The sequence below is a fragment of the Neolamprologus multifasciatus genome, chromosome 12 (genome assembly GCF_963576455.1).
Source record: "Neolamprologus multifasciatus chromosome 12, fNeoMul1.2, whole genome shotgun sequence".
Classification (NCBI taxonomy): Eukaryota; Metazoa; Chordata; class Actinopteri; order Cichliformes; family Cichlidae; genus Neolamprologus; species Neolamprologus multifasciatus.
Genome location: NC_140450.1, coordinates 7,045,994 through 7,070,332, shown reverse-complemented (window position 1 = coordinate 7,070,332; position 24,339 = coordinate 7,045,994). Strand labels below are relative to the sequence as shown.

At 40.4% G+C, this 24,339-nt stretch overlaps 1 protein-coding gene across 1 annotated transcript; it reads right to left on the bottom strand.

Moving 5' to 3' along the window:
• Nucleotides 1-298: 298 nt before the first annotated feature.
• Nucleotides 299-7,861, bottom strand: LOC146506327 (uncharacterized). Its single transcript, XM_085179872.1, has 4 exons — nt 2,081-7,861; nt 1,631-1,694; nt 1,298-1,418; nt 299-857 (listed from the first exon to the last, which is right to left on the bottom strand). Exons 1-4 carry the CDS (start codon nt 2,433-2,435, stop codon nt 369-371), a joined length of 1,029 nt encoding a protein of 342 aa, XP_085035998.1. The 5' UTR covers nt 2,436-7,861; the 3' UTR covers nt 299-368.
• Between the last annotated feature and the right edge of the window lie 16,478 nt (nt 7,862-24,339).

The window sequence follows — 24,339 nt, the reverse complement described above, 5'->3', positions numbered from 1 at the left end:
CGGTCCACACTGCTGACATTTTGTTTAGCCTAGCTGCAGCAGCCTCCAGTTTCTCTTTTTTTATCTGGAGCCGCCAGTCTCACTCGCCTAACCGTGTGCCTGTTTAGCGTGGGATGTCCCCCTAGTGGCCAATCTAAAAAACTACAACAGAAATGACAAGCCACCCTCTGATTAGTGAAATAAGTTAGTATCGGTTCATGGTATCGGTTAACTTTTACGAGTATGAGTACACACACATTTTACAGTATCGGCCCCGATATCCGATACCAGTATCGGTATCGGTGCATCCCTAACTACAATGCATCTGTGAGACTAAGCAAGGCAAACAGTGCTTGCTGTTTCATTACTTTATCACCATTATATTGTTTTTATTCAGTGATCTCTTGCTGTATATTTGCTGCTTCCAATTCCTGGCTCTGGACCTGTTCCCCAGGCTGACTTATGTTCTCAGCGGCCTCCCGTGAGCTCGCCATCACCTGGAGCTCTTCATCCACGACTGGCCTTTGGAGTTCTGGCTGTCTAGATGTGTCTGTGTCTGGGCCTTCTTGGCTTTCCGCTGTTTCTGGCTTTGTAGAAGAATCTTGAAGGCCGTCTGTGCTTTCGTCACCTGCAGGCACTGAGGAGGGGGAATCTCCAGCTGGCTTTTCATGGGTCTCCTCCTCTGTTTCCGTCCTCTCATCATGCTGCTGAAGCCCGACTGTGGCACCTTCAGGTTGGGCCTGATCTCTATGGACTTCTAATGAAGAGCCTTCCCCGTGATCCTCTGAGGAAGCAAACTCTGGGTGGTCTGGTGCTCTCCCGCTCTCTTCTTCTTTCTCATCTTTTTCCTCCGGTTCTCCATTATCCTCTATTACCACCTGCATTTATGCATAAATATGTAAAAAAAAAACAAAAAAAAACAACTAAATACCAGCAAAATCAAGACAGTTATTAAACTGGACACAATATGAAAAGATTGTTAGGAAACTGTCTATAAAAATCTGTATTTTAAAGGAACCGTTTCTTAGGAGCAAATCGAAAAGATCAATACCTCTCTGATGTCTGCGTGGTAAATATTGTACTGTTGTCATGTTTTGTGGCTCATCTACAAAAAAAATAGTACATCAGATAATTCCTGAAATGTTGAATTTCTCCACATCTGTCTGCATCCTAATCTGAGTAAGCCACCCACTCGCTCTAGCATTGTGAATTACATGTGCCAGACAAATATGTCAGTGGTACTGATCTTTTCTTCCACCCCTTGGCAAGTTATCAAAATGTATAGTATTTCTTTAACCAACTTTAAAGTTATTAGCACCTTTATGGGAATGGGGATTGTAGCAGGGACAGAAGTTTCAGGAACTGGAGCTTCCACGTTCAGGAAACCATCTACAGAAAATGTGGATGAGATTTTGGTAGCATCCATCTCCACTGGGAGCCTGATAATGACACAACCAGGTTTACAGAGGCATGACATACAAAGCGTAAATACTGAAACAGATGTACCTAATATCTAAATGTTCAGTTCAGCAAACATTTGTTGAAAAAAATACCATCAGTGCTGCATGCTTGGCTGCTGACTAATGTTTAAAATGGCTTAAACTGCATATTTCATCATCTGCAGGTTATTGTCAGTGTTTACTCTGCATACCTGTACTTCCTTGTAAAACATCTGGCAATGAATCCATGCTCGTCTGGCCTCTCCTCGTGCTTCCCTGGGGACGGATTACCATTTATGGGGAAGAATGCGAGGACACACAGAGGAATCGAGCAACATAGAGAAACCACTCAACACAGAAATTAATTTCTGCCACAGAGCAGTGATTTTAATTTCCCAGAGCACATTATTTAAGCAGCTTTCTAATTTTGTTACATTCAGCTTTTTTCCATCAGTGTTTCATTTTAAGGATTTTTTTTCCCCGTGAACCATAAGAAAAGTCTTTTTAAATAACTCTTTGAGATAATATTTGATAGCTAGATAAGATCTTTAATACTTCATTAAGACCCGAGACTATCCTGTGTGTAAAAGTAATTAGCAATGTTAATAAAGTGAACTCTTCAAGCTGTTTAATTAACAGAGATGTAAGCCAATGTTTTATACCTCTGACTTCCAGGAATCCATCTCTGATGCTGAGAGAAATCTCTGAGGGGGTGAAGTGAGCCACATCCATGATGACCCTCCACTTACTAATCGTCTGGCTTGGATGATGCATCGACCCAGAGATGTAGGGCGCAAACAGCGGAGCGGGTATGTACCCTGGCCAGGAGCAGGCTGCCAAACTCCTCTGCAACCAGTCCACATCCATCCAGCGAGCATCCCCTGACTCCAGGAAAGACGGCAGGCCAGCATCCCGACTGAAAAGCTGGCTCAAATGCCACCACTTTCTCAAGGGGTACCAAGGGGCACCCCTGCTGTACTCCCCACACGATGTGTCTGCTTTGGTCTGTTCGCTCATATTTTGAGAAATGAAAGAAGATTTTAAAAAAGGACACAGCAGACTTCTTCTGATGACAGTTAGCCAGTAAATTATGAACTCCTGAGGCTAAATCAATGAAATTCCAGCAATTAAAATCTACTTAAAGGACAAGGAAAGGATAAAAGCAAAGTGTGATGAGACAGAGAAAACTCAGAGGGGGTTTATATAGCGCTCCTGTCCATTTTAGCACTTATTAAGCACTCATGTGATCCCATGAGAAGGCTACATCGGCATGGGGTGATGCGTGTGAAGACGAGGCTGCTACCTTTTGCTGGCCTGAACAAGGCTGCAGACTAATTAGTTATATTTATAACTTGTGTAGACAGGATGGCAAATAGGCAGAAGCAGGCTATGGCTGGTTTGTGTTTGAAATGTTACATGTGTCGCCTGAAGACTGTTCCTATCACATCCCTGTGAACTCTATTTTGTCAGCAGTGACTGGACTCCTCAGTCTTGTCATGAGCCAGTCATAATTCCCCTGTATTTCTACCCTCGAAGGACATGCAGTGGTGACAGTTTGTCTCGGTGAGAAGACAGAAGAAGACAGAATTGCTCCTTTTTGCTGTTATTTTAAATGTTTCAGTGGCATATGTGTGTGTATCCAGTTTACAAAGCTCCTTTTCATTCCATTTTTCTTTTCCCCACCACTTTCAGAATGATTATCATTGTTCCCGCTTTTATCAAGTGTGACAGACACATCACTGCTTCATTTTTAGAACCGTGTGCCCTGAGATCTTGGCATAATGTCCACTGGACCACAAAGCAAATTGAACAGATGTTTCTGACACTTCGTGTGATGCCTCACCCACAGATTCTGTCTGCGGGATACGCTGTGAGAGGTTAAATTGGGATTCTTGCCTGCTGCTGCTGGAGTTGCCTGAAAAATTGGTTCCTTTGTTTCAAACATCATTAAAGATTTCCATCTCTGCTGAAAGAAGGACACACAGACTGATGGTGCAATAGGGTGTTCGTACTCTTCGTTAAACTAGCTGGGGTGGGAGTGATAAGAAATTTAACAGATATGTGGAAAGAACAAAGCAGGGTGACTACAATTTTTAGGACTTGTTAGAATTATTTTTATATATTTCCTTTTTTTTGTGGGTATTATTTAATGGAGGTTCCGTTGTGTTAGTTTAAAGAAAACATTTAACAGCAAAATACCAAATTATATGCTCAGTTGTGAGGTTTTTTGTTTGTGATAGTGTGTCTGCCTTTTTTGTGCACGTGTAGGGTATTTTTTTTTCTTTCCTGGACAAATATATTATCGGCCAATATGTGGGCTTGCAGCTGTACATAAACACTTGCTAGCCAAGCAGGTTTCAGCAAAACACCAGCAGCTAATTTTCCTGATTGCTTCCTCCTCTGCACTTCCTCTGGTTGTTAATTACTGGCAGAGGTTCAAGTGGCTCCTGTTCATGTCTTCTCTGTTTTCCAACCTTTTTTTGTTTGTTTGTATATGTCTGAAATAAATAATTGGACTCAGGGGAAGAGTGTAATCTTTCATATTCAGCATGTTAAGATTCAAGGTTAAACTCAAGAGCTGTCAATATGGAAGCTAAAAAGGTAGGTTAGTGACCTGATTGTTCTTAGATGAAAAATTACTTTACTTACCACATTCTGGTTAATTAATGTTGAGTGATCTCATTCAAAGGGCTGATTTAATAAAATATTCTCAAACGTCTTGATCACTACAGCCAGTATAATCACAAAACTGAGCGGTGATTCCCTAAAGCGGTCTTTAACCCAAAAATGAACTCTGATAAAAACAAAGAAAGCAGAAGTATTTACAGTCGGTAAATTGACAGCAATCTGTGAATAATGTCTTTTTCATGGCAGGTACTATACTGGTGGTGAAAAGGCACATTCAGAAACTGGAAGGTAATTTATTTTAAAAGGTAAAAATTATATTAGTTTACACTACTTTTCCACAAAATAAAAAAGGTAAGAAGCAAAAATCAGAGGAACGGAAGAAAGATTTGTCACAATCCTGGGTCATTTGACCCAGCGTTTTGAGTTTAATATATTTTGATGTTTATGGTTTATGTTTAAGTTCATTAGCTCAGCGGTTCCCAACCCCCGGGTCACGGACTGGTACCGGTCCGTGAGTCGTTTGGTACCAGGCCATGAGAGTGGAGGCTAAGGAGTGAAATTTATGGTTTTCAGGGTTTTTATCGCGAACTCTGTTTCCCTGGGTCTTTTCCCGTGTTGTAGTTGTGTATCTTATTTTGAAAGAAATATTTATGCTTCACCATAGCGACCAGAGAACATTAAGGGGCAGAGAGGAGGATGTTACTCTCAATGTTGTTGCTGCATTTCAGGAGGACGCTGCTAATAAAGTTACACAATAACACACTGAATTTGCGTTAATTATTATATTTACAAAATACCACAGTTTTTGTCTTGGTCGTATCATTTTATTTTGTTGTATTTGTCCCCGACACCTTAAAGGCCGGCTGTAAAAATATTGTCTGACATTAAACTAGTCCATGGCACAAAAAAGGTTGGGGACCGCTGCATTAGCTTATCTAAGTTCATTTCTAGTTTGCCTGTGTTGCCCTGTTATAGTTCATTCTTTCTTAGATTCCCCTTGTTTAAGTCTCCCTCGCCCTTCATGTGTTTCATGTCTGCGTGTCTTATCTTGTCAAGCTCGTGTTGTCATGTCCAGGTCTCCTAATGTTTCCTGTTTTATTTTGCAGAGGTCTGGTGTCCCATGTTCATTGTGTTTGCTTTCACTTCCCCTGTGGCGTCATTATGTTCATTCTAATCAGCTGTTTCCCCGTGTGTTTCCACTCTCCCTGATCACCTTCTGTGCATTTAGTCTGTGTGTTTTCATTCATTGCTTCTCAGGCTGCCTGTTGAGTTCTTGTCACGTTTCCAGGTTTTTCCATGTTCAGGTTTTTATCATCGTCAAGGTTTTGTTCTTTGTCTGTTGTGTTTAGCATTTAGTTTTTCTCAGTTTAGTTCTAGTTAGTTTCGCCTCAGTGTGCATCTGCCTTTTGTTTTGTACCTTTTCCCAGCCACAAATAAACAGCTTGCTTTTTGTTAATTATAGTTTAGTTCCAAGTGTCTGCATTTGGTTCCTCTTCCTTCCTCTGTGACACAAGTGACAAGTGAAACTGTGACAAGATCTTGGCTGAGTGTTACCAGGAGTAAGTCTCTTCTCTCCAACAAGAACATAGTGGGGATAGCTTAGGTTTGCAAAGTTGCATTGGAACAAACCACAGGACTTGTGGAACAATGTCCAGACAAGAGCAAAGTGGAGACCAAGGGTGCTTCAGTGGAGCAGTCAAAGTCCAAACCTCAACGCAATAAACTGCTGTCCCAGGATCTGTGCACGAATAAATGCCTGTAAACCTCAATGAAATGAAGCAACGGTGTAAAGAATAGTAAACCACAATTGTTCCACAATGATCTGATATGTAGAAAATGATTGGTTCAAGTTACTGCTGCTAAAAGTGGTTCTAACAAGCAACTAAATCGTGGGGCGGGTTATTCACAGCACTGCTTGGAGTCTCTGAAATCTTTCTTTTTCACATTACTCTTCATAAGAAGATTGGTGGATGGAGTTAGATACTTATGCATGTAAACAGAAACATTCGATGTGAGAAAACAGAGTAAAAAAACAAATTTTCAAAAAATAAAATCACGCTGCTGAGAACTGCTGCTGAGATAGCAGCGCTGATAAAGAAGCTCCCCGGGTATCAAGTGAAAATCCTAAATGGCCTTCACATCCGGGAAACCGAGTGAGCCTGAATATAGGAGCAACACATGGGAAAGATGTGTTGTTGTTAGCCTCCATAGACAGCATGACTCCAGCCCAGTTCAGTACAGTTTTGTTTGTGTGTGCGCTAATGTGAGAATAAGAGGCAATGAGAGACTTCAGAATATATTCTCTCAGATGATGAGTTTCCCCACCCCACTGTAAACACATCATTGCCAAATCGTTTTGATGCTTTGAATCAGGATTAACTTCAAAGATCACTGGAACTTTATTCATCTCGCCCAAAATAATAAATGTCTTTTGAAGGAACTAGACTCCCTTTCTCCATCTTTTCTATCTTTTTTTCCTGATTTCTGATTCATGCCATCCCATCTGGCAGCTGCAAAAAATCAGAACATCTTCATGGTCCCTCCTGTTTTCCTCCCTTGAACTGCTAATACCCTTCGCAAGTGGTATCGTTATATCTCTCTGTGTATGTGATCCCTTTCATTTCACGGCAGGGCTTCTATCGCTCATTCATCGGCCCCTCCCCCTCCCCACAGGCCACACAGAGTAGACTCATCCAGACCTGTCACTTCGCCTACTTTTAATGGACGCCGAGTTTTCTCTTTACGCAACTGTGTCGCAAAAATAAACAATTATACACCCAGACGACAACGCATCTTGGACTTGCAGTCAAACAATAGGGAACGCAACCGTGACCCAGTTTACTTTAAGGCGACCTCCGTGTGACTCCAGCGAGAGAGGATCTGCGAGAGAGAGTTTTGAAGGCAGTTTTCCTAATCAGGAACACAGATGCTGTCTTATCCCCCAAAGACTGCACCCACTAACAAAACACATTTGAAGTAAGACATTGCCCATTTTAAGATGATTAGAGCCACCTATGCACAGGGGAGGGCTCAGCAGAGGCCAGTCACACCAAATCAAAAGGCTTCAAACAGCCTGCCATGGATCCGCAGGATATTAGGAGATAATGCATCAAGGGGGATGAAGTGTCAAATGGCTGGTTTGTTCCTGTGGACACTGCATTCATCATAGTTATTGTGAGGTTGGCTCAGTCGGCCGTCTGGCCGGCGAATAGAGAGACGTGTCTGTATCAGAACTGACACATTACAATGGGGTAACTTATCTATCAAAATATATTTTGGGAAAGCTGTTTTACAAGTTATTGCAGCTAGTAGGGAGTCAGAAATAATATCGAGCAATGCTTGAACATGGAAAAAATGTTATTGCTCAAAGAAATTTGTTCTTTGAATTGGTTCGACCATGCCTGCTGCCAATCCATTGTCTCTATTACTACAGCAAACAAGAAGGCGGCCATATACAGTGTAAATCACCAAGGAAGAAAAACAGGCAATCTCATCTTCTGCACTTTCCGGCTCTAAGGTATTGCATTTACAATGCTTTTGATTCAGCTCTCAGTGGTGCTGTTAAGACAAATGCAATACTAACAGCATTGTTCTGTGTGTGTGTGTGTGTGTGTGTGTGTGTGTGTGTGTGTGTGTGTTTCTCTTGGCTCTTGCCAGAAATACACAGACTAAGAACCGCTTCACAGACCTTCAAACACATATTTACTGTCTGGAACATGCGTTTTCTGTGTGCGTTCCTATGCGCACATACAGTATTTATATGCTGAGATCTCAATCCTCGGTGCCCACTGATGTAGCAGAGAGGCAACAACAGTGTCCCGGTTTGACTCGATAGAGATTTGCAGCAAATGAGCTCATCCATCAGCAGAAGCGCGTGGGGACAGCGGGATGATGAGGAGAAGGAGGGTGAGGAGGAAGATGAAGAGAGACGGCGGTGCTGGGCAGGGGCCCGAACAGAGACAGGACCGCTCGTAGTGAAGGCTCAAAGTGAAATATGATGGACTTGCCATTTCCACACCCTCCAGCACCTTCTCTTGTCCTGTTTGAAGTCTTGAGCTCAGCACGGTTTTTGTCCAGTTCATCTCAAGATTTCACATACATTTAAGCAGGAATGCATTGTAAAGGACTGGCATTTCTTTCTTTATTAATCACAAAAAAAATCAATATTCACTCTCTGGGTACTATAGTCTTCTATAATCAGCATTTCATGTTTATTTGCACTGACTTAAATACTCAAACCAAAAATATCTGAGAGGTTGTTTTAAAAGTTTCTTTCATTCTTTACTTCTGAAACATTAAAAAAAAAAACATTTTTCAAAGATGTGGGTTTGCTTTGTTCTGCAACATAAGTGGTTAAACAGAAGGTTTGTGCAAGGGATGCACTCCATATAGCAATAAATAATTTGAAGCAGCAATCTTAGCTGTAAAAGTGACTCCTTGAAGGAGCAAATGAAGTAGACTGATGACTGATCTGGAACAAAAGATGTTCTTTGGCTTGCTTTTTAGTCATTGATCTGTGGTGAAAGCTTGAATCATGCGTCCATTAAAACGTTGTGCCATTTCTCATTGTGAGGGGAGGAAAACCATCCCATGGGTAAATAATGCAATTTTAAAGTTGAATTAGCATTGTGTGGGACAATAAACTGACTGAAGGCTTCCATTTAACCTAACAATATTTTAGAAACTCTCACAGACATGCAGAACTTTTTATTGAAAGTAAGGGGCGCTTTGTGTTTGTGGTTATTTAAAGCTAATTTCTAGACATCTATCCCCAGTTCCCTAGTAATTCTATTGTGTGTCATTCTTGCCACAAAAAAGCTTCAAAAATCAGATTTAACTCTTCAAATTCTTGGTTATTTTTGAAACAATGTGTCCCCGACAATAGAAGGGTTCACAATTAACAATTGGTGCCCAGCTCTTGATAGCTAACCCTATAATTAAGCAAACATTAGCTCATTGAGTTGTTGGAAAAAAGTGGTCTCCAGCTGACATTAATGTTTCCAGGAAGAATTCTGCTAAAAGGTTGCTGAACATAACCTTGATGCCCATATAATGATACTGCACTAAAAGACTGCCACACAAGTGAGGCTAAATGTCCAATGTCCAGCATTGTCCATGCATTGCAGTGCGGCCCAGCTATTATTTATTTATATATATATATAATGCGTGTCAGTTATATGAAGCAAGATATATGGAATCATGTAGCAAAGAAAAAAAAGATAAATAACTCTAAATATGGCTTAGATTTTAGGGGTTTTTAGCCACCCTTTGCTTTGTTGACAGAGCTGCAAACCCTTGCCCTTCCGTCATTGAGCTTCATGTAGACACCTGAAATGGTTTTCACAGGTGTGTCTTGTCAGGGTTCATTTGTGGAATTTCTTGCCTTCTTAATGGGGTTGGGACCATGACTTGTGTTTTGCAGAAGTCAGGTTGGTAAACAAGTTACAGTCCTATTTGACAACTGTTAAAATTCATAATATGGCAAGAACCAATCAGCTAAGTAAAGAAAAATGACAGTTTATCATTATTTTAGGAACTGAAGATCAGTCAGTCCGGAAAATTGCTAAAACTTTAAACGTGTCCCCAAGTGCAGTCCCAAAAACCATCAAGTGGTACGACAAAACTGCCTCACATGCGGACCGCCCCAGGAAAGGAAGACCAAGAGTCACCTGTGCTGCTGAAGAAATTCATCCCAGTCACTAGGTGCAAAAATCACAAGTTAACATCACCTCAGATTAGAGCCACACAGACTTCCAGTAGCAGACACATCTTTACATCAACTGTTCAGAGGAGACTGCGCGAATCAGGCCTTTACAGTCAAATAGCTGCTAAGAACGGCACCACGGACATGCAGTTTGTGGGGATAGGTAAATTGGTAACAATAAATTGCCCATAGGTGTGAGTGTGAATGGTTGTCTGTGTCTATGTGTTAGCCCTATGACAGACTGGTGACCTGTCTAGGGTGTACCATGCCTCTCACTCTAAGACAGTGGAAGAGGATGGATGGATAGCTGCTAAGAAACCACTACTAAGGAAAAGCAACAAGCAGAAGAGATCTGTTTGGGTAAGAAACACAAGGAATGGGCATTAGACCAGTGGAAATCTGTACTTTGGTCTAAAATTGATGTCTTTGGTTCCACTCACCGTGTCTTTGTATGACGCAGAAAAGGTGAATGGATGATCTCTACATGCATGGTTATCATCAATGAAGCATGGAGGAGGTGGTGTGATGGTGGGGGTCCTTTGCTGGTGACACTGTTGTGGATTTATTTAAAAACTGAAAACATACTGAACCAGCATTGCTTCACAGTCACATGATCTGAACCAAATTTTATTACATACAAGTTATAAGTTAAATATAGACATATTAAAAGCATATTCCAAGATACAGTAGTGGTCAGAAGTTTACATACACTCATGGGAATGCATGTCATGGTAGTTTTGGGTGATTATTAATTTCTTCGAGCTGTTCTTTTTCCAGGGTGGTATGATTAATCAACATACATCTTTAACAACAAATTTTGAATTTATTTTAGACTTTATGTGATCTGTAATGGGTCAAAAGTATACATATATACACTCATTTAAATATTTGAGTAATAATGCCAATTCAATAATGCCAAGAACCATTAACTTCATCATGACTGACTACTTTTGGATTTTAAAAAAGGATTTTTTGACAGCACTCAGTGGACTGACCAATACTCAGAACGATGAGAAAGATCTAAGGATGAGAATTGTAGATTTGATTTCCAAGTGCTTGTGACTCCAGGATCATCAGTTCAAAGAATTATATATACATGTATGTTATTTGGATGTGTCACCTCTTTGTCTGGACGTTGACTGAATCCGTCACCCTCAGATGAAGGGAAACTGGTTAGTGTGTTCAGGAGCTAAATATTGGGTCCGTGCCAGGAAACCAAGTAATTTAAATTCCCTTTACCAATTCTGCTGAGAAGAGTGGTCAAATATCAGGGTCAAGGTGTAACTTGCCAAAGGATCTTTAACCACATATTAATAGGGTTATATGTACATATATGCCCATGACGTATGATGTATTCACAAGAGACTACAGATGACCCACCAAGGACCGGCGGTCATTCCATTAACAGAAAGCCTCCAGATTCCACAAGAGGAAGTAAGGTATGACTGTTGAATGAATACGCCACATTTATACTCCTCTCACAGCCTGTTATTTAATTTATACTGTAGAAAACATTGGTTTATCTTGCAGAATCATTATACTTTTATTCACTGAAGTTAATTATGTAAAGACAAATTGCCATTGTCATGTTAATAAGCAATGTCATCTCAATTTTTGCTCCTAGCTTGCTGCCCAGTTTGCCTCCACAGAGGTCACATGAGGACGCTACAGAGTTTTTCATGACCGAGGAAGTGCACTCGACTCAGAAGGCAAACTGATAATAGTTACTTCTTTTGTTTTTGTGTCTTTTTTATACGCCCTCTTTTTCAGAGTTTGTCATTTGGTTGTACTCAGCCTGGAACAAAGTCGATATCGCTACCCTGAGGAGGCATCTGGGCCAAGTCAGGTGAGATTAGCATCTTTAAGTATTTAGCAAAGACAGAAAAAAATCCAGTTTGTTTATTTCTCAAAGACAGCAGTGCAGATAACAATTGCTAGCTCCTATTTTCAGCAAAGCAATTGAGGAATTCAGTATCACCTATGGAAAAATGGTCACATCTACCAGCATCATATCTCATAAAAACCTTAAAACTACAACAGTTTGCTCACTACAGGTATCTTGAGCTTTCAGCACTTCTGTGTCCTGCAGGCAGTGGAATCCTGGCACTGAAAAAGCTATGGCATTTGGTCATCTGTATGTGTGGTTAGTGAGTGTGCAACCCCCTAACCCCACCACAGGGTGTAGAGACAACATCCTCTCGGGGCAGCTAAGGGTACTTCCAACCGGCTGACATTTCTGACAGCCTCTGATAGAGCTCAGAGTGCTGAATTATTCATACAGGTGTTATGGGGAAAGGTTGCCATTTTCACAGGAGAAACTAACCCCCCAGATGAATTGTGGCTGTTTATCCCTGTAAGTGAATACAGTAGTAATGATTTGGGACTGTGATGGCTTTTAGGCTAAATGGCAGCTCATTCTCTGTCAGTTCACAGGTTGAAAACTCACACATCTCACTGCATGAAGCTCCTAAAGTCAATCAGCCTGGATTTGTTTTTCTGCTCGGACAGCTGCATGGAAACCTTCTACACCTTGCTGTCTGTCTTTCAAGTATTTTGCATATCATAATGGAAAAATATAACCATCTATATACATCATCACCTTTCACTAGATTGCACACACACTAAAAGGTTTAGTTCACTCATCTCACAAAACATTTTCTCACTTGCATCCAGTGGTGTCTAACCATGCTGATGTTTTGGACAATAACATTTCTGCTCACAGTCCAATACAAAAGAATGGATTATATATCCTTTAAGGTTGTGTCCTCTATCAGAGGCCTGAGCTTAAAGGTGCTCTGCAGTATCCTAGCTGTTCCTAGGACTGCACTCTTCTGGACAGAGATCCCAGATGTTGTTCCCTTTATTACAATAAGATGCATCACATTGAGGGTGTTGCATGCTCAACCCCTGCGAAAAAGTCAGTGCAATCATGAACCACCAATTTTTCATAATCACAAGGAGGTTGCCATCCTATTTTTGATCTAGTGACCAAGCTATTCAAGCTGTATACTGTGAGTTGTGCAACTATAAAATGTAAAAATATTAATCTCGTTAAAATGACGTTAACACCAAAACTGCATTAACGCCGCAAATCTCCATTAGCAAGTTAGCGCAGATCGCCCTGTGCGTGGGGCTGCAGGGCCTCAACGCGTTAGCGCGTTTAGCTCATTAACGCGTTAGCGCTGTCCAGTCCCATGCACGGGGTGATCCGCGCTAACTCGCTAACGAAGATTTGCCGCGTTAAAGCGGTTATGGCGTTAACGTCATTTTAACAAGATTAACGTTGACAGTACTAAAAGAATGTATAGCTAAAATTTAGTTATTGTAGGTTTCCTTTATGCTAAAGCTTTACTAACCACCTTATGGGTCCAGCTCCACATTTAACCACATGAAAGATGGATTTGGCTGGAAGATGAACAATGAAACCTATACTGAAGTGCCTTAAACCTTCATTCTTTCTAAAGGCCAGAGGGGTGCCGTTTCTCTGGTTGCATTAAAGAAGTGAAACTGTATTGAAATCTATTGAAAAAATTACTCTACCATTCACTTGAGATATAAACTCAATAAACATTTTTCTTATGAGTTTACGGCATCACTTGCTAGTTTTAAATCCACGGAATCCATTAATGTCAAAAAGGATGATAAAGCATTTCACGCCTTAGGGCAGGCCTTCGTCGGGATTGACAAGTCACTACTTTATAAGCATGCAGTGTGCTTGCTTTGTCAGTCAGACATAAAAAAAAATGCACAAGACAGAAAAAAGGAAGCAAATGTGAGGAAAAGGCAATAATAATATTGCATAATGTCAGTGTATTTTAAGTAGCAGTAATCCTCATTTGTAGGACGTGAATTTGTCACATTATTTATATAATCTCAAAAGAACAGCCACAGCTGTGTTAGTATCGCTTGTTTGTATTTCAAAAGACAAGGTGGAAATTATGACATAAATGTGACAATTGATTGGCTCCTTGACCACAGATTTACTTTGTGTGCACTTAAAATAGTTTTCCTTTAACTTTTTTTGCATGTTAAGACAGATTTACTGACATTTCACAAACCCATCCATGCCCTGAATGTGCAGTTACTCACTTCTGTCAGATTCACAGTAATGTGCCATGAAATTATCTGTTGCGAAGCCTCTGTGAATGTCCAGTTTTGTTTCATCTTTCCCTCTTGTTTTGTCTCAGTAGTCACTACAAAGCCTAATGAGATTGTTTTGGCTCTTACCCTTGGCAGTGCTACTCTGTCATTTATGACTGCACCAGCTTGTGTTGTCGCGGTCTGCCATTTTTCTCTGGTGATGTTGACGCGAAACATCCCACGCTGTCTTGTCAACACAACTGCGAGTTCTGTTTCTCATCACGCTGTCGTTGATGGAGAATACTGCCAAAGTTGCACTCTTCTGCTGCATTTATTATTAGGATTTAAGATTTAGGAAATGTGTTTGCGCTTGTTTATGTCATACAGTTAAAGTGGAATTACTATCACACCCTGCAAAAATTAACCATGTTGACTCCTTTAATTTTATTAAGGATTCACTTGGGGAATTCTTTGTGGTTTGAGAGTAGAAGTGATGTGTAAATTCAAAATACAGCCATAACATCTTAGTTGGTTTAATCACTGTAAAGATTCCTCACCTACCGGAAAACCTCTCTTTTGTTGCCTGGCAACAAGCTGCAACCCATGGGCTTTCATGATCTGATTGGCTAAAAACTGTCACCCCCCACCATTACCAAAACCACTACCACCACCACTACCCTACCATTAAACACAAATGTCTATGTTTTTACATTGCAGTCAGTTTTTAACCACCTATCAAGTACTTCTTGCAAAAATTCTCATCTTTAGTAAGCTTTTCAAGCCAGCTTCCGATTAGTGGTCATGATTCACTTTCACAAAGAAGACTGGCTCGTTATTGACTGGTAGGACAGACAGACGGTGCTGATGAGAAAAGGCATAATGGGGTTTCACTTCAGAGCCTCTTAGCTTTCAAAAGCAAGTTTCATTGTGTGTTTGCGTATTGATGATACATTGCTTGGCCTCAATGCCTTTTATTTTCTTGTCACTCCAAATGCTGCAGGCCATCATTGACTCCGCAGCTTTATTCTGTCCCACAGCCACCCCCCTCGCTAACCACCCATTCCTTTCAGCACATTGTTGTTCAGCTTTTGTGGTAGATTCAAGCACACCCAGCATCATTGCATTTGTGTATGTTTTGCATCAAACAGAGGCATGAAGGCAACCAATTGCCTCAAACGTATAAAGTATTAACCAATAGTAATATAAATAATAATAAACATTAGTTCAACAAAAGTAAGAGTCACTTAAGCACAAAGAGCTAACAAAATTAGTCATGTCTGAGGCAAGGTCATTGAGTCGCCTCCCACACTCTTAGCAGCCTGCAGCTACTCCAGGGAAAAACTTTTTGCACATTTGAAGATACGAGTCATTAGCGATGCTGATAGAAACACACTTTAATTAAGACTGGTGCATTTTGGACTTAGATGTCACATCTGAAGATTAATAAGTAATATCAGGGGTGTGGTGGTATGCAAATAGAGCAGAGATGCCTCGAAGCTAAACTGGTGCACTTGGTGTACCAAACGGAGCCAAATTAGCATGCTGGAACATAAGTGCTCCGTGGCCCCCTCCCAGGCTGAAGTGCTTGGCTCCACTTGTGGGTGAAATATTACCAGCCAGCTGCTCAGTAGATAACAAATAAGAAGTGGAACAGCAGAGGGCTGGAACATATGCAGGTGTTTATACCTGTTTCACAAGAAAAAAACGACAGTTCACCTGAAAGAAAAATTCACCAGAATAATGAAAAGTCAAAAGGTCATAGCTCTGAAGCTCTGGTTTTCACGCCTTGTTAATTTGAGTTATTGGCAACTGGTTAAACAAGTTTGGTTGCTAAATATTAAAACAAAATCTATATTCCTGAACATTTTGCAGAAGTAGGATGGGGACTACTTTGAATGTTATAAAGATTGTTAAGCTTTGCTTTTATAAACAACATAAGATTTTTTTCCCATTCACTGGGCATATACTGACCATGCTCTGGCATTTTTTAGACCGGCTTGAGCAGTAGACTCATAGACTCGATAGCAACAGACAACAGAAAAATGAATGGAAAAACTAACATAAAGTGTCTTTGTAATGCATCACTTGATTTTAAAAACAGCTTAAGTGCACATGGGAAATTGTTTCTCCAAGTGTCTGGAACTCTGCCGGAGGGATGGAACGGCATTCTATATAAAGATATTCCCTAGTTTGGTGCCTTCATGGGCCAAAGTCTAGTTATTATATATGTATGCATATTAATGAACAATACAAATAGTGTGGGGTTAACACATGAATGTTTTGCAGCTTGTGAAGTTATGCTTCAAAACGTTTGACACCCAATGCTTTAATTGAGCAATTTTGCTTATTAGCCAAATTCCCCAACAACACCACGTCCAACTGGTCCCGGCAGATTGCTTGAGGCTGGTTCTGCACGAGTGTTCTTCCTGTTAAAAGGGGGTTTTTCTTCTCGCTGTTGCCAAGTGCTTGTTGATAGAGGGTAATCTGACTGTTGGCCTTCTCTCTGTATTATTGTGGGATCTTTACCTAACAACAAGTGCCATGAGGCAACTGTTGCTGTGATTTAGTGCCATATGAATCAAACTGAACTGAACTAAGTTGAAGTGAATGTAAGGATAATCTTCATATGTTGAAGAGCCTTGTCACTTTATATAATGCAATGAAAGAATAACATTCAGAAGTTTTTCTAATGTTAGATGGTTTTAATTAATTTATTTATTTGCTTTGCTAAATGTACAGTTTGCTAATTAGTGCAAAATGCAATACATGGTGACACAGCTGCACTGAAAGCATCAATGGTATTGTATTTTTTAGACTTGCTTATATGTTTCTGGATATTATCATTTTGTTTTGATGTCCGCCTATCTGAGAGTCAGTCTTATTTCAACTTCTGTTGACTGCTGTGGTTCAACAACATCCATATGAAGTAAACCAGAGCTTTCATTTCATTTTAAAGCACATGCAGCCCTGTAATAGTCCTTTTGAAATCCAGTTGATTCCAGCAACAAAGGTGAACACAGCCAACACAGTACATATTACTTTGACTCCACTCTTGCTCAGTATAACAAGCTTCTTCACATCCTGCACTCTGACCTGTTTTTCTAAGGCTCTTTCACTCACAAGACAGCCAGCTACTCTTGTGCAATTATTAAGAAACATGGCGCTATGCTACCTCGGTTGGTCTTCTGGCAAAGTCACCTCGACAGTTGCTTCAATGCTACGTCTTTTAATTTTCCACCGTAGAATTAATACAAAGGTAATTAAGCGTGCAGTATGAGGAAAAACAAGCAAACAATATTTGAGGAAAGGTTATGGTTGGAAGCTAAACCACCATAATTAAGTCATTAATCTGGCCAGACATAACACGTTTCCCTCATAATGCTCTAGTTAGCTGTCATTTGTGCCTGCCTGCTGTGTTGGAGCACTCTGATTTGGATGATTTACAGTGTGATTTTGTGTGTGTGCGTAGGTGTGCATGTATAGTTGTGAAGAATTATTCTAATGGCATACAAGGACTTTTGACCATAACTCATTTGGTTTGATGGTATTTTTATGTCTCTGAAAAAGACAGGAGATTAATGTGTATTCTTGATGTTTGTGGTTTGTCCACATATATCATTATTAAAGCACCCTGACTGAGCCCCGCTGTATTTATGACTCTTGGCTGAGTTCCTCTACTTTGCAGGCACTGGCATCGGTAATTAAGTAGGACCAGAGATTCCACATCCTGCAGAAAGAGAAAATGTAGAGACATCAAGAAGAGCTGAAGCAGCCAACAAAAAGAACACAGAGATGTGACCTCTGTGCTTCTTAGTAGAGAGACAATAATTCAGGAAGGTGAGGTAACAACCTTTGTTTTGTCTTGTAGTGTCTTTTCTTGGTTAAGCATAAAACTGTAAATTGTTATTTTACTCTAAAGTAAAACTATCTTTTACACCCTCCCACACCTACACCGGTGTAAAGCTGCTCTAATTCATGTTGTCCATTAACACTGATGCAAATGCCTGTGTGCCTCTGTGTAATGATATAGACCACCCACATTAAGTTACAACCACCAGATCTTTCATATTTTATAAGCCCACAGTTTAACTAATTTTAGCACACTCTTGCAGATCTCATTTATAGACTGTGTATAAAAGATGCACATAGCCATTGTGACTTCAAATATTTACTACATCATCACCTTGTTTTTTGCAGCAGTGACCACATTTGGCCAAAGAGGTGGTGCTAAGTTTCTGGCGAACATTAACCGGCTTTGATAGCAAAGTGAGAGAGAGGACATTGCTGCAAACAGCTCTCTTTCCAGCATCACTGAGTATCGTTTTCAGTGAAAAGCTAAACTTAGAGAGATTACACTATCTGCTCAGCATCAACTATAAGACAGAAAATGTTTATTTATGTATATTTTAGTGCAAATATACATTTCAGTGAAGACTGGTACATTCAAAAATATGTCCGTTTATTGGTTTGTTTTTGGAAAACAGAAATAATGTGTTATAACATGATTAATAACAATAATATAAAAAAATAGCAATAAAAATCCCAGTGCCATCATCCTTAAATGTTATTAAAAGCTAAGATGGAGTTTATCTCTGCCGGCAGTTGTTCAGGAATAACAGCCAAGCACCGAGGTGGTTACAGTTCAGCATATAGTCTATGCATTTCATTTAAGATTATTAAACGTATTACCTTTGAAGAAGCCTGTGTGGTCAAGGTACTCAGGGTTGCTATTCAACAGTGTATGGTACATTTACATACCACAACATAACATAGTTATCTCCAAGCTGAATGATCTTTGGCTTTGGACTGAAGCAATAAAAAATCCACTCTATAGTCTCAACACTAGCAGCTGGAAAGCAGCAGCTCAGATTGCATTGCCCTTCAGCTTGTCACTTTCAGTATATGAGGTGTGGCTATTAAATAATGGGACTTACATAAGGCCAGCCCAGTTATTAAATAGCCACTGAAAGGTGTTGTTCCATCCTCTTGAGAATAGTAGTTACTAATTACTGATTACTTCTATAAGAAAGTAATCCGGTTACTTATTTTCAAAAGTAATTAGTTAATCTATTACTTAGTTCCTTTTTAAAAACATGATACACACCCTGAATATGTAATAAAGCAATAGACCTTTCAGCCCAATTCTATTTTTGCTGCATAATCCATCATATAAAATTAAATCTAATGAAAAAGTCTCTTTTTAAAACTTGTTTTATTCGTTTTAAACTTTTAACTTTATGCATCAAGAAAAATAATAAATTATATGCAACAGTCTTTGACTTAAAAAAAAAATGTTTAACATTTTATCCTATAAGTCCCATTGCTCTTAAGTCTGTTTTCACCTGTTTAGCAGGAGTGGGACCAGCAGAGGTTTGCCCGGTGCTGCAGCGGTCATGTCAGTGGGAGGATCCGGGGATTTCTCTGAATTTCACATTCCCGTGGCAGTGTGCTCAGTGCTTGCTCAGACTTGAAGTTGAATTTTTTTTGCTGTAGAAATAAGTTTTCTTTCCACGCAAAGTGCACAGAGGACATTAATGTTTTTGTCCCTTTTTACAGAATCAAACTCAAAGTAATGTCATTACTTCCACGCTATAAACACTTCACGTTGTACTCTCTCCCCCACTCCATATTATCCATTGTTGATCTACACACGTCTGTTGCTGCCACGGACATCGCACGGTTGTACGTCACTGTCATGAGACACTCTCACAAACAAAATCACGGTTTAGTAACGCAGTAACGTAGCATGCTTACGGGAAAGTAATCTAATTACTTGTTTTCTATAGTAATCCCTTACTTTACTCATTACTTGAAAAAAGTAATTGGATTACAATAACACATTACTGCGCATCTCTGATTGTCAGTAACGTGTTTGAATAATTAAAACTTATATTTTGGAGTTGTCCAGTTTTTAGAGTTTAATATTTTGGTGGTTATTTTACATGTTGTTCCTTTCTGCTCATACCTGAGCTGCCAGGAAATTAGCCGCTAATCAAAGATACTGAAGACAGGGTCACATGATTATGTTCTTTGTAGTGAAGGTTTAAAATACAGGCATGATAGTTGAAACCATATGGGAAGGGTTCTCTGCCACTGACATGCAGTGTCTACACAGCAAATTCAGCATGTCCAAATTAACACTGTCAGATTTGATTTCAACACTTTTAAAGTGTCTATATGGGTCCACACCAGAGAGTGTTAATTTAACTCTTTTTGGAGAGTTGGTACGTTAACTCTGATTTAGTGTTAAACACCAAATCTGTCTGGAGATGATAATTTAACACTTACTAATGCTAATTAGGTGGTTAGAGTTTATATATTAACTCTCAAAGAGTATTTTAGTTTAACTACGTAAGAGTTATCTTCTAATTCTAAAAAGTGGGAATTTTACTGTTCTGAACTTCTAGAAATTTCACTTGGAAATAAACATTTACTAAAAAGACGCAATGGTTTTTGAAAAACATTTATTCTGAACTGTGCACCACAATTTCAAAACATTTTCTGAAAGATGTAACAGTGTACATATTCTCACTTTCATTAGAATTTTGTTTATCAAAAGGTCTGACATAGGTGAGCCGGTAAATGCAAATAACAGCATTCTCATCACTTATTTCAATAAATACAAAATACAATATGCATGTCCTTCATTCATCACTTTGTGGAACTTCAACGCACTTCTGCTCTCCCCCATATTCCATCTTCACAAGCATATCCTATGTGGAGATTGAATAAAAATTAGTTGACACTAATTAATGGCACAAATCAATTGCAGCACAGTAAAAAAAAAAAAAAAAAAAGGAATCTTTTTTGAGCCATTACTTGTGTAAAGTATTTTCCCAAAAGACAAGGACACAGGCAACAGGTAATACTGAACTAAATGTAAAACCTCAACCTTTTTCATTTTTACCTAAACCGTGTGCACAAAACTCTGCAGGGATCTAAGTGCTAACGTAGAACCCAGTCAGGACGTCTACTACTGCTGTCTGCTCGTTTTTTTTGTTGTTTTTTTTAAATGGGAGATCGTTTTCAGGCTTCAAGTAGCACCATTATACCAACATTTCACATTCTAGACATTGTTTTAGGTGTATTTGACCAAAGGTTTGACTGAAAACCATTTTTTCAAGGCTGTGGTATTTGCCCGCAAACAACACCTTTCAGCTAGCTAAAACAGAATATTATGCTATCACCGAGCAACATGGCTAATGCCTTCCACACAGCTTTGTCTCAACTCCAAAGAGCCACAGAAGTAAAAGCTAATAACAATAACTGAAACAATCTTTGAAAAAATGACTTACCAAGCATGGCAAACAACTCAACTCTCACTATAAAGGGGAAGGAAAGCATCATCGGTCCAAAACGCCATCAGCATTCTCACCTGCGTTTCCAGCACCGCCCCGTTGAGCTCACCGCACCACTCCTCCCCTGCAGCCGCGCCCGGGACCACACCTCCGCCACAGTGAATTTACTCTATTAGTGTCATAGCCCCTGTAGGAGTTCAGAGTTAAGAGGTCAAGAGTTAATGTTTCCATTGTAACACCTCCAGATTTGAAATAGAAACACTAATTTTTAACACTCGATTTTAACTACTATCATTTTACACCTCAGAGTTACATTAAAAGAATGTGACTCTCCATCCATCTTCATCCGCTTTATCCGAGGCCGGGTCGCGGGGGCAGCAGCCTAAGCAAAGAGGCCCAGACCTCCCTCTCCCCAGCCACCTCCTCCAGCTTATCCGGGGGAACACCAAGACGTTCCCAGGCCAGCCGAGAGATATAATCTCTCCAGCGTGTCCTGGGTCTGCCCCGGGGCCTCCTCCCGGTGGGACATGCCTGGAACACCTCACCCAGGAGGCGCCCAGGGGGCATCCTTGTCAGATGCCCAAACCACCTCAGCTGGCTCCTTTCGATGTGGAGCAGCAGCGGCTCTACTCTGAGCCCCTCCCGGATGGCCGAACCTCTCACCCTATCTCTAAGGGAGAGGCCAGCCACCCTTCGGAGGAAGCTCATTTCCGCCGCTTGTATCCGCGATCTCGTCCTTTCGGTCACTACCCACAGCTCGTGGCCATAGGTGAGGGTAGGGATGTAGATCGACCGGTAAATTGAGAGCTTCGCTTTTACACTCAGCTCCCTCTTCACCACGACGGACCGGTGCAGCGTCTGCATTACTGCAGCTGCAGCCCCAATCCGTCTGTCGATCTCCGGCTCCCTTCTCCCATCACTCGCGAACAAGACCCAGAGATACTTGAACTCGTCCACTTGGGGCAGGAACTCATCCCCGACCCGGAGTGGGCACTCCACCCTTTTCCGGCTGAGAACCATGGCCTCAGATTTGGAGGTGCTGATCCTCATTCCCGCTGCTTCACACTCGGCTGCGAACCGCTCCAGTGCGAGCTGGAGGCCCTCACCCAATGAAGCCAACAGAATGTGACTCTACTTAGAGTAAAATTAACTCTAAGACTACTAACACCAAAACATTTAACACTTTTGAATTTGCTGTGTAGGGTGAACTATAAAAGCTAAATATGTCAGTATTTAAGCTACTACCTGCTGTTGTTTATTTACAGTTTGTGCCACTGTGTTTCTTACCTGAGCATGTAGTAAAAATGAAGGCAAACAACAAAGGCTGTCCCTTTAACCCCACTGAATGGAGGTTGAAATAAAAAACAATGTTGTGAAGAAAACAGCAATGGGAACTTTTTACTAAATTCTGACTTTTACAAATGAATAATTTGTTACAATTGTCTAAAAATACATATTTCGCTGCAGCTAAGAAGATCAGTTTAAGACTCTTAATGGCTTTCTGTACTTAGGTTTAACTTCAATATTGTCTGCTGGCTGTTTGTTTTATAAGAATCACCACATAATGTCTGTCAGTAAAGGAAAGGTTGAGGCTGTTTGAAAAAGCATTGGGCTTTAAGGAATCACTGCATTTATTCTACCCTCTGTCAGTCAGTGTTCATTCATTCAATTCCTGTTGAACAGATGTGTTACTACACTTCAGCAAACATCAAACGGAGAAAAACAAACAGGCAGATTGTTGAATATTTAATGCAAAACATCTGACAATGACAGGTAGTCCTGATGCTTTCATTTTGTATTTCTTTCATAAGGCGGACTCTTTTGATGCCGCGTGAACCAAAGCTAACCTTTGTGAAAAACGTGTCAGAAAAAGTTTTCTCTGACAAATCTGCCTTGTTAAAAATTCTGGTGCCGGTTGACAGGAGACACATACAAAAGTTGGGTGCACAAAAGTAACACTTAGCGGCTTCTGCTCTGCGAGCGTTCTGCACTGCTTTTGATCTTAGAGAGGACTTCATGGCAGTGCCACCTGCAATTTACAGGTTCTACATTTTGAACAAAAAAGTACAGTATGCATCGCATTTACGTCAAGACAAATGCAATGTGGCCGACAATCACTAAATGGCAAAACACAAAAAAGTGCTCCAAAGTTTTGGGCCCAATAATGGGATAACAGGCTGGAAGTTTTCATACTTGTGGATCAATTTTCATCATACTGTATAGAATCACTGAAAGAATTATGGGATGTGCACTTTTAATATACCATTATACTGACATATAAACAGTGTTGGGAAGGTTACTTTTAAAATGTATTCCATTACAGAATACAGAATACATGCCCCAAAATGTATTCTGTAACGTATTCCGTTACGTTACTCAATGAGAGTAACGTATTCTGAATACTTTGGATTACTTAATATATTATCATGCTGTTTACAACTACATGAATGTACTATTGCTGTGATTTATTACTGTTACTGAAGGTCCTCTGGCTAATACGGTGGGTGTGTGTCGGCTCGTAGCCGAAAACTAGCTTTACTTTGTTGTCTGGGTCAACTTTGCTAGCGAGAGACAGAGAGAGGCGTTGAAAGGCTGCTCCAACGGAACTTATTGTTTTTGGAGGAAAACACGAACACGGTGTACAGTCGAGTCTTAATAGCTTACTTACAACTGGGCTCGTCAGGCTCTCTTCTTGGCTGCTGTGGTTATTATTATATTTATATGCTTCCAGCTCCCGTTTTTGCTCGATGACAGCTCGTACTTTTCCTTTTTCTCCCTCCCTCGCTCACAGACACATAACGGGTACAGCAGTCCATTCTCCCTGCAGCACGGACTACACTGCCTATGATGCTACATTCTTTAGAGCTATATCGGTAGCATTCTGCCTATTAGCTTAGCACAACAACAACAGGCGCTCTCTCACCCAGGAAACATGCAGAGAGAGAGCGTAACCCTGTAACCATGGCAACCGTAACGCTGCCACCTGGAACAACAGAACGTAGCTGTCAAACAAAACCCAAACAGGCCTGACCCGCCACAATATGAAACAGGGAAGTACCGCCGTGTCATCCATTTATTTCAACAAAGAAACTGTATTCTAAATACCACCTTTTTAAACGGTAACTGTAACGGAATACAGTTACTCATATTTTGTATTTTGAATACGTAACGGCGGTACATGTATTCCGTTACTCCCCAACACTGCATATAA